Source organism: Myotis davidii, unplaced genomic scaffold (assembly GCF_000327345.1).
Source record: "Myotis davidii unplaced genomic scaffold, ASM32734v1 scaffold217, whole genome shotgun sequence".
Taxonomy (NCBI): Eukaryota; Metazoa; Chordata; class Mammalia; order Chiroptera; family Vespertilionidae; genus Myotis; species Myotis davidii.
Window position 1 is genome coordinate 5,166,409 of NW_006290034.1, and position 16,197 is coordinate 5,182,605.

General features: G+C 44.3%; 1 protein-coding gene across 1 annotated transcript in view; it reads left to right on the plus strand.

Annotated features, from left to right (window-relative positions):
• The first annotated feature begins 2,033 nt into the window (after positions 1-2,033).
• GNAI3 (guanine nucleotide binding protein (G protein), alpha inhibiting activity polypeptide 3) overlaps positions 2,034-16,197 on the plus strand; it is a 38,224-nt gene continuing 24,060 nt past the window's right edge. The window contains exon 1 of the mRNA XM_006762973.2: positions 2,034-2,264. Within this exon, the coding sequence (XP_006763036.1) occupies positions 2,198-2,264 (67 nt within the window). The 5' untranslated portion in view covers positions 2,034-2,197. The remainder of the gene's footprint in view (positions 2,265-16,197) is intronic.

Here is a 16,197-nt window from a genome sequence, read left to right on the forward strand (position 1 = left end):
GTGTGGGGGGGGGGGTGCAGGGCCCAGGAAGGGGGCATTAAACATTGTCTGGGAGCCATCTTGTTAAATTATTTTGCCTTTTCCTTTGACTTTGCCCAGCAACCCTTCCTCCCCATACATCAAAGGAGAAAATTTTAAGTGCAAGGATAACTCTAATTCAGGCTGAAATTTCCTGACACCTGTGACCTCACTGGCGTTTATTACAGACTTTGACATACGCTGGTTCGTTTGCCTTTTATTTTCCCCCCGAGTGAATCATGAAGGAGATAAACATTTCTCTTCTCTTATGCTAAGAACTTTCCCAACAGTTTCTGCCATGACCACCTTCCAGGAGTTTTCTCGACGCCAGGATTGCTTGGTCAAGTTCGATATGTAATCCTTGGCTGGGAAGGTTGTTCCTGGAAACATTTGGCCCCTAATCCCCTGCAGAATCAGCAGGTTGAGACAACCCATCTGTCGCTGCTGTTTCCTGCACCCGGTTGGTGCTGGGCTAGCTCTCAAGCCTAGATGAAGACCTTCTGTTGTCAGGTCTCCCCAGGTAACACCTTACAGCGGCGTGAGAGGAAAGGGGTGAATCTGGGAGTCACACAGACCTACGTACTCACTGTGTGAACTTGGGAAAGATGCTTCACTTCTCTGAGCCTATTTCCTCATCTGCAAAAGTGGGGACAACATTACCTACCCCACAGGGTTGTTGTGAGGATTCAAAGAGATGACATAGGGAAGCACCTAGCCATACCTGGCAAGTAGGTCCTCAATAAACACTGGTTTTTCTTCCCTTTCCTCTTGCCCTTTCCCCCCATTAGTCCTGATTATGGGAAAACATGTCCCTTTTATTCTAACAGTCATTAGGGAATGAATAGGAGTCTTGTCAAACTTCGAGAAAACTGGTATAAAGTTATGGGGGTGGAGGCTGTGTAAGGTGGCTCTCGTGGAACTTTTCTAATTATTGTATCATCACCATAAAAACCTTTCTTATATTCTAAGGCTTAGGTTATATTAGGGAAATAATTTTTAACCACAGGGAAAAGCTTTTGGGGCTACAAGAGTTCCCCTCCCTAGACTGTATGGTGGAGAGGAGGTGTGGGGCTCTTGGGAGAAGAGGTAATGTACGGTCACCTTCGAAGTAGTACCCAGATTACGAGTGGAAAAGGCTACAGCCTGGGACTTTCATAGGGGATTTATTAATTTTCAAGTGATCCTAGAACTGAAAGGCCAGTTTTACTAGAACTTCCCTTTTTGTGTGGCACCGCAACAGGAAATTTTAGGAGATTCACAGGGTGCACTGGTTTGTTTTGGGTGTGGGGCTGAGGTTGACTAGTCCGGGTAGAAAAGAGCTAAGGCCCTTCAGCAGACAAGCTGCGGGGCGACGACGGCTCATCCCGGAAAGGCAGCGAGGACATGCTATGGAGGAACTACCCGCTTACCTTCCAGGGAGAGTCTGCCAGCGATTTCAAGGAGCCCTTTGCCAACAACGCAGTAGCTGGACAGTTCTCAGGTCCACACAAACCTGCACGTAACGGCCCAAGGACCAGGAGCAGGAGGCGGCGGACGGAGGGGGAGAAAGGGATTGCTCTGGTCCCAGGCACGGTCGGCCTGACAGATCGCAGCGGTGAAGCGTGGCCAGGACCCGGCTCTGAAGTCTGCTCCCATCCCATAGACCTGGCTGCGCAGACCCGGGTGGAGAACGTGTCCTACACTTGGCCAGGGACCCCGGGTTTGGCCAGTGAGAAATCCCCAGGCGGGTTGTGGGTTCTTAACAGGAGTCCACCCCTCCAACCCTCATCCAAAGCGGGGCTGTGCCCTGGGGAGGGCGCCATGAACTGAAGCCAGTCCCCGGTTTTTCTGCGTTTATTTAAAAATGACAACCGAAAACATGCAAAGGGACTAAGGCGAGTTCCACGAGACGGTAGCAGCCCTCAGAACCATCGCCGGGATTCGCCATCCCCCACCCCCCGTACTTCCGCTTCCGGTTGCTCCTCCAGTTTCCCCAGCAGGAACAGTTCTAGCCGTAACGGCAGCGGGGCGTTTCCGGAAGTGTCGTAAACGCCGGATGTCCGGTTTCTCCGGGCGCTCCAGGAGCTGACCGAGAGGGCCGCCGCCCAGCAGCAGACGCCGACTCGGCCGGCCGACCCGCAGTCTCCGCGGTGCGTACACGTTGAGCGCCGAGGACAAGGCGGCGGTGGAGCGGAGCAAGATGATCGACCGCAACTTGCGTGAGGACGGGGAGAAAGCGGCGAAAGAAGTGAAGCTGCTGCTCCTCGGTGAGGGCCTGTGGGCGGGGCCGGCGGGGCTTGCGGGGAGGCCTGGGCACTTGGGGGCCGTGAAGGGCGCCCGGCCGGGCTGGCGGGGAGGACCCCGAAGCGGGCGGAGGGCGTGGCTGGCAGGGGCTCGGCGGCTGGTCTCCGCCGGGCGGGGTGCGGGAATCGGGCTGGCGAGGGTGTGACTCCGAGCTGGGCTGCCTTTGGCGGAGAGGGTTGGGAGCGCGGGGGAATGGGACCGTGTTGGGTGCCGAGGAAAGGCTCCTACCGGAAGGGAAGGGGCTGGGGAAGGCTTGGCACGGGGGTTGGAGGGTGTGGGTACCAGGAGGACAGGGCACGGTGTGGGGGGCTTGCATATGGCTTGAGAGTTCGGAGCGAGGTGATACTTGATGGCGGGGCAGAGCCGGGGGGCTTGAGTAGTGAGTGTAAATGGAGGGGCTGGGCCAGAGCGGTCGCAGCTGGCCCCGCGGGTGATGGAGAGGGGGCCTCTGAACAGCAGGGAAGGTGGAGGAACCCTGGCTTACCCAGTCACGCCAAGGTGTGCGGTCGAGCTAACTGACAAGTTCTCGGTATAAGGGAAGAGTTCGGTTGCAGAGGCTGTCTATGTTTTCCCACCTTTTCCCACCCTTTTTACCCTCCTAAGGTTTTGTCACCCCTTCCCTTAGTTTTGCAAAGGGGAGATGGTGTGAGCCGAGGCTTGAGGTTGGTGTCCACAGACGTGGTGGACCGTCCAGCCCGCGTTGGCGGCCACCGAGTAGTGGGTAGGGATGTGGGTAGGGATGATGTGGTGGGAACGGGGTTACCTTAGGGTCCATTCAGGAGCCAGACACATTTACTGTCCAGACTGGGACAGGCTTCTGGTGAGCCGTTCTCTCTCTTTCTCTGTCTCTCTCTTTTTTTTTTTTGTCTCTTCAAACTAAAAACATTGATTTCAGGACTTGCTGTTTATTTTACCCCACATTCGTTTTAAGTGCCTTTTAGGTACAATCAGATGCGTTTTACTCAGCGTGATTAATTTAAAAAATGTCTGAGAGGCTGGCTCCTAGAGGCTCAGTAAACCCTATAAAGAACCCTAGCGTCAGCTTGTCAATAAATCAAGCCAGTTGTTTCCATATAAGTATTTTCTAGGGATCTGTTGGAGAAGAAGTAGGAGTCGTCGTTTCTGTAAGCAGTAGAACTTTATTTTTTAAAACAATTGATTTTTGAGGAAAAGAAGTTGCTTTAAGAGAGGTGCTCCACCATCACCTAATTCTGCACTCCAGGCTGTGCTGGGTGCCCCGTTCCGCTCCTCCTGTCAACCTGTTTGGTGGTTTGTAGGTTGAGAAGCCCTGGTACCAGCTTTCTGGATGGAGGGCGCAAGTTACACATGAGAGCTTGAGCTTCCAGACTGCGTACCTGATCTTTCAAGAAGCACGAATTCACGTTGTAGTTCTAGACAGCCGCTCTCTGTGTAACAAGTATCATTGGGGAATGAGCATGGCCCCTGGCACATGCTCTTTAAATACTATTAATCCTGGGCAGACGTTGCTCTGTGGGGCTTTTCAGGTGTTTGATATAAGTCACAATACTCAGGGCACTAGCATGGTCTGTATTGATCAGCTGGTTGTAAAATTAAAGGTGTCTCTCGTCTTCTGTGCGTGTTTTGATTTATATTGCCCATCAGAGATCCCCTCAGGGCATTAGCCTATTGTAATACAGTTGCAAACTGGGAGGCTTTCCTCCAAGTGGCTGGATTTGACAGGTGGAACTTGTCCAAATGTCTACAGAAATCTTTATTCAGGACTTTTAAATAGTGCATTTAATTAAGAACAAAATGAAACCTATGATGACTTAGGGAACCTCAAAAGCTGTAAGTAAAAATCGAAGTACTAAAGCATTTGCTTTAAATTTTTATCAATTTCATTGTTTTACGTGAGATTTTTTAATATTCTTGAACAAGTTTAATCAACCACTTCAAGTAGGTGACAGATACAGATGCTCTTGCTGGAACCATATCATAACGCACATATGAAATGCCAGTTTTCTTCCTTGCTGTTTCTATAAGCAAAATGCACCATCACAGTATACAAGGATTTTCCTTTTGCTGTAAGAATACCTCCTCGATGTCCATCTAAGTCGTTTTTACTTCATCACTGTGAAGCTATCAAGTGTAGTCTAAGTTGCGCTCTATTTACTTGCCCTTGTCTCTCCTGGCACATAATAGGTGTTCATTAAATATTACTGTATTTTCTTCCTCACAGGGATATAGTTTAGCACAGTGATTAACAACATGGGCTCTGCAGTCAGGCTGTTTCATATTCTAATTCTCATTTACCAGCTCTAACCTTGGGAAAGTTATTTACGCAATTCTCTCTCAGCTTCCCCATCCTTTCAAATGGAGAAAATAGAGGTATTTCATAGTATTGCTGTGAGGATTAAATATCGTAATAATGTGAAGTAGAACACAGCTTGGTACACTGTATTAGCTCAGTGAATATTAGTTATTTTTGTTATTCAATCAAAATGAATGTTACAGATTACAGGTAGTATGAAATTCAGATTAAGAAACTAGTGTGGGCTGAATTAGTTAAGGAACACTTCCGTGTTATAATTTTTTTATTACCTTTTATTTGAATTTCCTTTAGATGTATTATTGGAAGGATCTTGATATGCCAGATTAGTGTTTAATCATAATATTCTATAGAAAGACAAAATTATATTTTGCAAAGCTTTCCAGAGTGCAGTGCATAGGATGGCAAACAGGTGTGCTGTTTGCAAACTTTTAAAATAGTTTTGAAATTTTAAATCATTTTTATAATTTTTCTTCTTCTTTTTTTTTTAAAGAGTCTTTATTTGAGCTAGCTTGAGCTCCCCGTCCACCACACTCACCGACACAATGGCAAGCCAAGTGGCAGAGAGCTATAATTTTTCATTACAACAGTTGAAATGGTAATTTTGGTATGATTTTCTCTAAATTTTCTGAATTTGGTATTGAAAATATTTCATTTGGAAGATTTATACTAAATTAGCATTCAGTATCATCTGTAATACTTTGTGTTTGATTTTTCATGTCATAATTTTATGATATATAAAAAACATACCCAGCTTACCTCAATAAGCCTCACAAATATTATCATTTTCAGTGGGTGCCATGAGGTGGCACAGTTGGGACGCACTGGTATAATGGACAAGAGCACTGCTTTTGGAGTCAGGTAAAACCAAACTCAATTCCCACCTCCATTTATTAGCTGTGAGACCCAGAGCATGTAACTTAACCATGTGCGTCTTAATTTTCACACATATAAAGTGGGAATGATGATGCCTATTTCATAATATGAAATGAGATGATGTATGTAAAATACTCAGCAAACAGATTTCAGTAAATGGTGACCTCTGTTATTACAACGTGAAGCTTATCATTTTAGCTACTTTTTTCAAAGGTGTTTCAGGCAGATATAGAATTATTTTTCAAATATTAACATACGCTTTTTAAAGATCTCCAAGGAAATTTAATAAATATAAATCCTTTATGGTGAAGAAATTATATATTATTACTTAGTTTTGTAAGTTCTTGCCTGATCTACGCCTGTGCTATCTCCAGATTTTCATTTCTTGTAGTTCCTCTTAGCAGATCTTGAGCAAACATACAAAATGAGGGTGATGCTTTATTCTTTAGGATTCTGCCAGTGGTGGCATGGCAGAAATTAAGTTGCATGCAGATAGTTGGAATCATCTAATTCACTTAAACCCCGTGTTATATAATCGATGATTCACATTTAAATATCTGCGTATCACTGGCTGAATCTGCTCATTAAAACTTAGGCAGTCCTTTGATAAGTACCATATTACATTATGTCCTCATAGGATGATATCCTTTGCAGTGTTTGCCATTTTTTGGCATAAGATTCATAGACAGTTGTTAAATTTCTTGTGAGGATGCATCTTGTTTCTGAGAAAGAAAAAAAACTGGCATAAAAAGTAGAAATTCACGTTATAAAAATAGGTTTGTTTTTTTATAAGCACTTACTGTTCTTTGTGTCTTTTATTTAAATGCACTCATCATTCTGCAGTCTGACAATGTGGTCCTTTTTAGGAATTACAAGATTGTAATCTTCCCTGAATAGGCTAATTCTGTAGTGATGACAGAGAGAGTAGGATGCTTAGTACTTATTAGAATTTATAGGGTATGTAACCTTTTAATCAGGGCTGCATCTGTGTTGTTTTAAAAAGAATTCTTAGCCTATTAAGCTTATTTGCAGTATTACCAAGAAGTCTTTTAGCGCTGTGGCAGTTGTCTCTGAAAGTGGTTCCTCTTTTGGAGAAGGTTGTCGAAACCCGAAGACCCGTGTTCCTTACTCAGTTCCTCCCCATGGTGCTGAGCCTCGTCCCCAGTTGCTGGGAAAGGAAAAGGAGTGGATGGGTCCTGGCAGGTACTTCCTCTTTCCCCCCAACCCTCTCTTTTCCTTTCTGGTTTCTTCCATGGCATGCTTTAACAAACAAACAAACAAACAAACCTGGGGTTATGTGATTTTCCTGGGGAGAGGAGCCATGGATTCGATCACGTTCTTTTCCCACAACACTGTCTGCCCTCCATTCTTTAAAGTCCCTCATTGGGACCAGGAGAATCAGTAGCCATGCAAAAATGGAAAGTTGAAAATGCAAAAGAAGAAACCTAGACACTGTGAAGAGTCTTTAGTTCCTCTTTTAGAGGGCAGTTTTTTACTTGGAATTTTGAGAAATCTCTTTCCTGTACTTCAGATGGCTTGTCTTTCTCCTGTTTCCCTGATGAATTTGTTACCTACAGGCCCCCGCTTCCCTCAGGTGGATAAACCCCATATAGAACTTACCTCCCCAAGTCCACCTGTCGGGAACTTGCCTGTTCTGGCATCATCGTTCTCAAGTCTTCTTGGCTGAAAACAGATCTACATTTTTAATTCTTCTCTTGCTCTCATCCTTATAACCAGTCAGTCACCAAGTCCTATGACTCATTTGTTAACCAGATATTGGAGTTACTGGACCTGTAAAACTTTGTTGTTATTGACTGACTTGGGGTCCCATCATTTTCTTTTTCTTAGTAAATGCATTTTTAAAATATCCCAAAGTTCCATCTGTTGTGGTTACTATGTAGTTCCCTTTCCTCCATGAAACCTTTTTGATGTTCTGTCCATCTCTTTGAAATATCATAGTACTTTTTATGTCTCTTACAGTCTGTCTACCTTATATTATGATTATTTTTATACTTACCTGCTCCTAACTACATGGTCCTTGAGGGCCAACAGGACTAGGTATTTCTCATCTTTATATTATAAATAATGCTAAGGTGTTTTGCCTGTAAGGAACAGGAACTTTCTCACACTTGTCCCAATCAAGGAGGAGTTTATTGAAAGGATACAGTGGGCAACTTCATCAGCATGAGACATCCAAAGATAGACAAGAAATGAATAGAGCCAGGTCCCGTGTGTAAGGATTGTGATGCGTGCTCTCTCCCTGATTCCTCCTCGGACAGAATAGTCATTTGTTCTGTTTTGTTGGTAAGTCACCTCTTCAGATCAGCTTTCTCTGCTTACTTATGACTTCTTTGGCCCTGCCCATCCCCACCCCCAAGTTTCAGCTTTGGCTTACCCTGACACCTCTGGCTCACACACTGCCTGACCTGGTGGTTAAGTGCCTCATGTCATCTGAGTCAGGTTCCCAAGATCCCCATTTCAGGTTCCTGGGAAAGAATGTCAGATTGGCTCAGCCATGTCAGGTGCCCACCACTATCTAGCCAGCTGTAGTGGGAATATGGCAGGATTGATGAAGTATTATGAGTTCCGTAAGTCTTACCCTTTCCAAGACTGGGGGGGGGTCAAATTCTCTATTAAAAAGGCACTAGGGGCCCAGCGCAAAATTGCGGGAGACCCAGGACTCAGAGTCCTGCAGCTTGGTGGGACCCAGAAACCCGCCCTCGCCTCCGATCAAGTCCTCTAGAGTCGTGTCCCCGCCCATCTGTGCCCACCCCGCGCGCACAGCCTCCTGCTGACTGGTCCTTATGGTGTGGTGACCACAGGCTTTTTATGTAATAGGTGGATAGAGAGTTAATGATTAATAGATGACAATCCTACGATGTAGTAGACACTCATTAAATACAAGTTGGAATGAGATGAAATATTGAAGAACTAACTGTATCCCTGCTTTAGCCCTAGCTGGTTGCCGAGTGGTTAGAGCATCGGGCCCACAGACTAAAGGGTCGTGGGTTTGATTCTGGTCTAGGGCACATACCTCCATTGCAGGCTTGATCCCTGGCCTCGGTCGGGGTGTGTCCAGGAGGCAACCAGTTGATGTTTCTATCTCTACTCCTCCCTTCCACTCTCTCCCAAAATGAATGGAAAAAATATCCTGTTTTTCATTAATTCACAAGAACATGCCTGCTAATTCTCAATATTAGGTTGTCATTTTGTATGGTTGGCAGATGTAATTAAATTCAACTTGAGGTAGGGTGCAGGATTTTAAACTCCCATTATCAACACATCCAACTCAGAATAGTTATTTAATTACTATTAAATAACCGAATTCACCTGAATTTAATTACTTTCTATTTTAATTCAGGAGCTAATTTTTTAATGCGTATAATCAGTACAGGACCTGTGCTTCATCATCCCTGCTTTTTCCTGACTTTTTCCCCTCCTATTTTTATGAGCACCAGAAAATTGTCCAAAACTAAGGGAAGTGGTAAAACAGACTATTTTGCTCCTTGTTAATAATCTTTTTTTTTTAATATATTTTATTGAGTTTTTAAAGAGAGGAAAGGAGAGAGATAGTTAGAAACATCGATGAGAGAGAAACATCGACCAGCTGCCTCCTGCACACTCCCCACTGGGGATGTGCCCGCAACCAAGGTACATGCCCCTGACCGGAATCGAACCTGGGACCTTTCAGTCCGCAGGCCGACGCTCTATCCACTGAGCCAAACCGGTTTCGGCGCTTGTTAATAACCTTGCTTATAGGTTTTTTGTTTGTTTGTTTAGGGTGTAGGTAAAAACATGGCAGGGCAGATTGCTCATAGATTTGAGCTATCATGCTCTGTCTTATGTTTGGTTGGCTTAGTGTAGTTTTGTTTTATTAGGGATTGGGACTTGTCGGGGAAAGTGAGGAAGGGAAGAAGAGATGCTTTAAGTACCCAGGAACGAGAATGTTCGCACAGAGACAGATGTCTAGAGCAGTGGACTCTAAATTTGTTCAGATCACCGGAGCTTGTTTTAAAATTTAAACAGAATACAGAAATAAAGAGACTGAAAATTGGGAGATCACTCCTAATCACTGAGCTTCATTTTCCTTGTTCTGCATGAGGTCTGATCTCAGGGTCCTTTGTGGAGTTAATATTATCAACCAGAGGGGGTATTTTAGCAAATTATAAAGAGGGCTGTTTTTGCGTTGCTAGTTCTCTTATTCTTGAGTTTGATCAAACTTAGTTTAACATAAAGCCGTTTAGAAATATAGTTAAAAACTGAGGTTAAAAACCTGAAAGACATAAATTACATAAAGTGCCCATAGTGTAAATAAATGTTCAAGAGAATGTAAAGAAAAGAAATTGTTCTAGTATTTGATTTTAACCTCCAGTTTTTAAACTGTCTTACTTTTTGGTATATTTCTTTTTCAGTGTTTAGCAAGTTAGAGTTAGTTATCTTTAAGCATTTATCTATCCAGGCTATCCTGTTACCTGCTTAGCAATCATCTGTATCATTTCTGTAATTCAAGCTACTTGAACTGAGTAACATTGTGTTAGGATCCCTGTTTAATCATTCTAGTTTTGATACAGTGCTCTGTGTAAATGAAATATCCTATTTTCCATGATTTGCTATTAAGTTGTAACAGAAATGAATATATCTAATATGAACTAATCAAAGAAGGATTCCAAAAAGACCAAGTTTGTTTGACATGTATATGAAAAAATGGCCTAATGATCTTAGGCAAGTTTCAGGAGGATGTAGACTTCAGACACGAATTCCCTTTGATTTCCTAGTTAGACTTGGAAGATACTTAAAAGTTTAAGAAAGGTTGTTCAAGATTAGCTGAGGTATTAGTGTTTATTGTTTGCTTCTTTTTGTCACTAAGTCTATTCAAATGGTTAATGTTTTTAATATTCATACGAAAGTCTTAGATTTTTGTTTTTTTTTAAGTGATGTTATTATTTTACATCTCAGAATTGCTTAACTTAAAAGTAGACAGTGCTCTAAATTTTTTCTAGCTGCTCATGGAAACCTACAGCTGTAGAGTCAGGCATGTCTCACCATGATCAAAACATAAACTCTATTTATATATTTAAATTGTGCTTGTATCTTCTGTTTTGTGCAGGTGGCCTGAGGTTGACATTTACTATACTGGTGATATAGGAACCTTTACATCAGAGTTCTTTAAAATTAGTGGGATAGCTTGATTCTTGTCATCTTATAATGAATCTTTCTGTAATGGTTGGGTTTTAAAACTAAAACAGTATTCCATTGAATTCCAAAAACTTATGATGGAATGTTGCACTGTCCGTGGCTTTCGTTTTAGTCATGTATTGATATCCCTAGTTTTAAATTTTTTTCTTATTAAATGGATAGTGTTGTATGGAAATGGATTTTGCTGGGACCTTGGAAATTACATTTTACAAATTACTGTAAGTTATAGAAAGATGGTTTCAGAGTAACATACTTTTAGTAGAGCATGTTCTCTCTGTTTCCTGAAGTTAAAACATGGGAATCATTAACTTCAAAACAGGGCTCTGTTTGAGGCAATGCTGTAATTGCTACCATGACTTACATAGTTAATGTAGTTCTGATGTCTGCGATTGATAGTGCAGCCTTAAACACTCCATGGAAGTGATTTCAATGTTGAGGTACGCATTTTGGGAAATAAAATATTGAACTCCTTCAGTTTAATGATGGAAATCTCTTTTACCATTTTGCTGCATTAATATAGCCTCACATATTTTAGTTCATTTCGGGTTGTTAAAAAATAATTTCGTTTCTTCCTCTACTTCTAAGAGAAGTATATTCCTTACTCTTTTAGTATTTGTGTTATTATGGTTGTAATTAAAATCCACATTCATGCCCTAACCGGTTTGGCTCAGTGGATAGAGCATCGGCCTGCGGACTCAAGGGTCCCAGGTTCGATTCCAGTCAAGGGCATGTACCTTGATTGTGGGCACATCCCCAGTAGAGGGTGTGCAGGAGGCAGCTGATCGATGTCTCTCTCTCATCAATGTTTCCAACTCTCTATTCCTCTCCCTTCCTCTCTGTAAAAAATCAATAAAATATATTTTAAAAAATAAAATAAAATCCACATTCATGTCCTCATCAATAATTGTAGTTCTTTCAACTTTTTCTAGACTACTTAAAAGTTCTTTTAAATACACTTTTTATTTTGGAATAATTTTAGATTTATAGAAAATCCACAAGATGGTGCATAGAGTTCCCGTAGACTGTTCACCTGGTTTCCCTTAATGTTGACATCCTAACACAGCAATGGTACATTTGTCAACACTGAACTTCACACTTCATTGGGACTTTAGCAGTTTTCCACTAATGGTTTTTTTTCTGCTCCAGGATCCAGTCCAGGGCACCGCATCACACTTGTCAGGGCTGCTTTCAGTTGAGCTTTTTGGCTTTTGGTGTGGCACTGTCCAAAGGAGGCTTGTTTATTAAGCTACTATGATCAGCTATCTCTGATCGTCTTCTATGTGCTCAGGTACTTTCCTAGCCTGGAGATTACAAATAACTGAGAAATAGAGCTCTGAAGCAATTCGAGCTGTGGAGATACACGAGTAAACAGTGATAATATATGTGGAATGTGGTTACAGAAGGAGTAGCCAAGTTCTGGAAGGAGGTGGGGAAGAGACCTATCAGGGAAGTCCTCCCAGAGGAGGTGATGTTCGAGATGGGCCTTGAAGGGTAAATAGGAGCTCTTAAGGCAGAGACTGGAGAGAAGTGCACCCAGAGAGAGGGGTAATAGTGCGCACAAGAGCTCAGTGATATCTGTGAGCCAATGACTAGGTTTGCCTAGAATGAAGGGTTGGTGTAAGAATGGAGGAGGTGAGGCTGGAGAGGTATGCAGGGATTAGAAGGGTGCTCATTTGAGTATTTTACTGCCCTATCTCACAAGAAAATTTTGAGGTGGGGCTAGTAAGAAATGTACCTTCGCAAAATTAGTGTTCAGTGATGTATGTGTACAAACCATATAATTTAGCATTAACATCAAATGGCTTTTTGTTGACCTGCTTTCAAAGAAGTGAAAGGAAACTTACTCACCAGAAGCCAAAATTAGAATACTGAGGCAGCCAGAGGCTAATCCCCTCCTTGCTCACCAGCGCCTGCTCCCTCAAGCATTCTCTTTATATTCCACAGAAGTGAGGAGGAACCCACACTTGTCCCACTCACATGGCCAGCTGCCCAAGGAGAACACCGGATCTTTAGCAGCACTCAAGTTACTCGTTCATGTTCTCAAGTGATAGTGTTTTGAGGAGAGCTATTCGGCTAAGTGAGCTGCCTCTTTTTCTCTCTTAAACCAACATCTTCCTTAGGTGATTTATGAACGTTAAAGTGGCCGTTAGCTTTCTGCTTTATAGTTTACTAGTGGCCTGGTGCACGGATTTGTGCACACTAAAAGGAAATTAATTAGAAGGTGACCAGCGGGGGGCCAGGCTAGCCGGGGCCAGAAATGCCCTGGAGCCAACCTCCCGCGGTCCCTCCCTCACCAGATTTGGGCGATGGTGCCCAGCAACAACATAACTCATGACCGAAGGTGGAATCATGCGGCCCTGCGAGGAATCGGGCTCCCTCCTCTCTGGTTCCGGGGTGCGTCACCACCACAGCTGCCAAGTCACTGCAGCTCGGCAGCTCCTGCATTGAGCGTCTGCCCCCTGGTGGTCGTGTGCGTCATACCTACCGGATAGTTGGACAGTCGTCTAGCCTTTTATATATATATACTAGAGGCCTGGTGCGTGAAATTCACGCACAGGTATGGTCCCTAGACCTAGCCAGTGAACAAAGTGCAAGCATCTGGCATGGAAGGGCGGGTCACAGCTGACCTCTGGGCCTTGGGCAACACCTGGGCCCCTGGGCCCCTGCGTGCCCCCCTCCGCCTGAGTCCCCACACGGAGATCCAGTAAGCACGGTTGGACGCTGCGGGCTGGGGCGCAGCGTGGGCCTCTGGGTGCCGCACAGAAGCTGGGCAGGCAGCGCGCTCTCTCCCAGCCAGCCTCAGCAGAACCCACAGGGAGCCTTACTGGTCCCAGTGGTCCTGGCAGCTGTGGCCCTGCTCACCCGGAAGCCCACTGGGGCCAGCAGCACCTCCACTGCCGTCCGCTGCCAGTGTCTTGTTGCCGATGCCCGTCATGCTTTGCACAGTCCCCTGGTGGTTAGCACACATCATAGCAAGTGGTCAAACTCCCAGTCGAACTCCTGGTTGAGGGATAATTTGCATATTAGGCTTTTATTATACAGGATAAATAAGGCTTGTAAAATGACAGGATTGCCCATGTAATTGGAGAAAGATGTGAAACTGTACAAACCATATACTGTTGTGTAAGGCAGACATATTTTGGTTGTTAGGGTTTTGGTTTTTTTTAATGCCCTCCCCTCCTTTATTGCGTATTCACCTTCTAGAAATATTTCATGGAAAAGTAATTGATGATAGGAAGAGACTCAGGTGACTTCAGAGATGACTGGGCATCTTTAATGTTTTATGCTGGGTGATAGCTGCACAGATGTTTGTTTTGTTACACATGTGTCACAATTATTCCCTTTTATGTATTCAATATTTAATCAAACCAACTTAAGATTTTTTTAAAGGCCAAAAAAAGGTAATTGATTCTAATTAACTTAAAGCTACTTCCATTCAGTTTTTATTTTTATGTTTTGTTTTGCTCACAAGAAATAGAAAACGGATTGAAGCCAGCTCAGAGAGTTGGGAGGGAACTGTTAGACTGGAGAGAGGTTTTCTGGGAAAGCAGGAGGAACGGAAGGGTCAGGCCGTGGGAATTGACCAGGCATTGGCCAGGCTCCTGTTGTCTTCCCTCTTTCGGCTTTTTGTTGCTTTCTTGTCTCTTCCTCTCCCTCTGTCTCCTTGGTCCCATCCATTCTCTTTCCCCACCTCTGTCTCTTCTCTTGTGTGCGCTCTCTCCTCTCTCATGGCGCCTGTGCGGCTCTCTGCACATCTGTCTGTCCGCTTTTCTCTAGGCCAGCTTCCCGGGGCCCTTCCCTTCCTGATGTTGATGCGCATGAAGGCCCCCTAATGGCAGCCTGGGTTTCACACATTGCAGCCTGGTAGTTCAGGATTCCTTTTTCTCCATTTCCTTGTACAGCGTCCTCAGTTAATCTGATTGGGGGTCCTACTCATCTTTTGGAGCGAGATCGAGCAGGGTGCAGGTTCTTTGTCAGCCTTGCCTGGATGATCCTGCTTCAGGTATTCACTTCCTGATCAATCACAGGGAGGGAGTGGCCCAGAACATGTCGGCCATTGCAAGTTTTATCAGAAATTTCTTATATATACACTTCAAACCTTTTGGGCAATTGTTTCCTAGAAAAATTTTTTCAGAGAAGAGACCGTTTTCTCTGCCCCAGTCACACTCACTGCCATCTTTTACCCTTTAGTATTCATTCATTTACTCATTCACTGCACAGATATTTAATGAGGACTCACTGTGTTTCGTGCCCTCTCTTGGGTGTTGGGATACGGGGTGGACAGGACAGATTCATAGCAGCTTCACTGAAGTGGATGGTGGGTGTGCGGGAGCTGGGATAGGCCTAGAGTGAGATGTGGAGAGAAATAGGGGGAATAGGAGAGGTTTGTGAGCAAGTCTAAATTTATTGTCAGGTATAATTGTGGGTGAGAGGTGAGGGCATAGCCAGAAATGGGTGTGGGGCTGAGTAAAAATAGCAGAGGAATGGAAATCTGTTTCTGTTACCTGCCCACATTGAAAATTCCATCCATTGCAACTGGCATTTGCAAAATGTGATTAGGTAACCATTGAATCCCATGGAAACTCAAGCCACTCATCATGCCCGCAGTTACGTGCCTACCTGTCCTAGATGGAGGCTAGATACGGGGGGCGGGGGCGGGGGGTGTGCGGGGACACACAAAAAGAAGGCACTCAGTTGTGCATTGTAAGAGCGCTTTTGAGCATAGGACTCCTGGAGACCTAACTAAGTACAAACCCAATTCATTTCATTCATTTGACCAAATAATTAGTGTGACAGTGTTTGACACAAGCCTGTTGGATCTGGTTGGGCCTGGTCAGAGTGCCCTTGAGGGAGAAGTACAGTGTGGAAGAGTGTTCAGGTGGTATCGAAAAGAGTTTCATTGCCATTTCATCAAGGCCAAGGAAACCAGTTGGCAGCTTAGGAAAAGTGAGGAGAGTAGGAGCTGGGAGGTGTCGGCGTTTTAGAGGAGCCAAGAGCTGGCTAGAGATCAGGATAAGGTGAGGTGGCTGGGAGGGAGAGTTTGGAGCTGCATTTTGGAAACTGACCCCTGGGACGGACACTGAAAGGCAATGAACAGTCTAGACCAGCCCCCAGCGCGGGAGCAATAATGTGCAGAGAGGATGGTGCGGGCTTCAGCAGAGAGTGGAAGTTTGAACTAAGTAGGGTTTGCAAGGATTTTTTTAAAATATATTTTTATTGATTTTTTTATAGAGAGGAAGGGAGAGGAATAGAGATAGAGAGTTAGAAACATCGATGAGAGAGAAACATCGACTGGCTGCCTCTTGCACATCTCCTACTGGGGATGTGCCCGCAACCAAGATACATGCCCTTGACCGGAATCGAACCTGGGACCTTTCAGTCCACAGGCCAACGCTCTATCCACTGAGCCAAACCGGTTTGGCTGCAAGGATATTTATGTGCAGAGGCTGGGCAGGCTTAGAGGGACAGTGGGCTGGGTGGAACAAGGCATTCTGACACTTTAGGCCAGTGATGGCGAACCTATGACATGTATG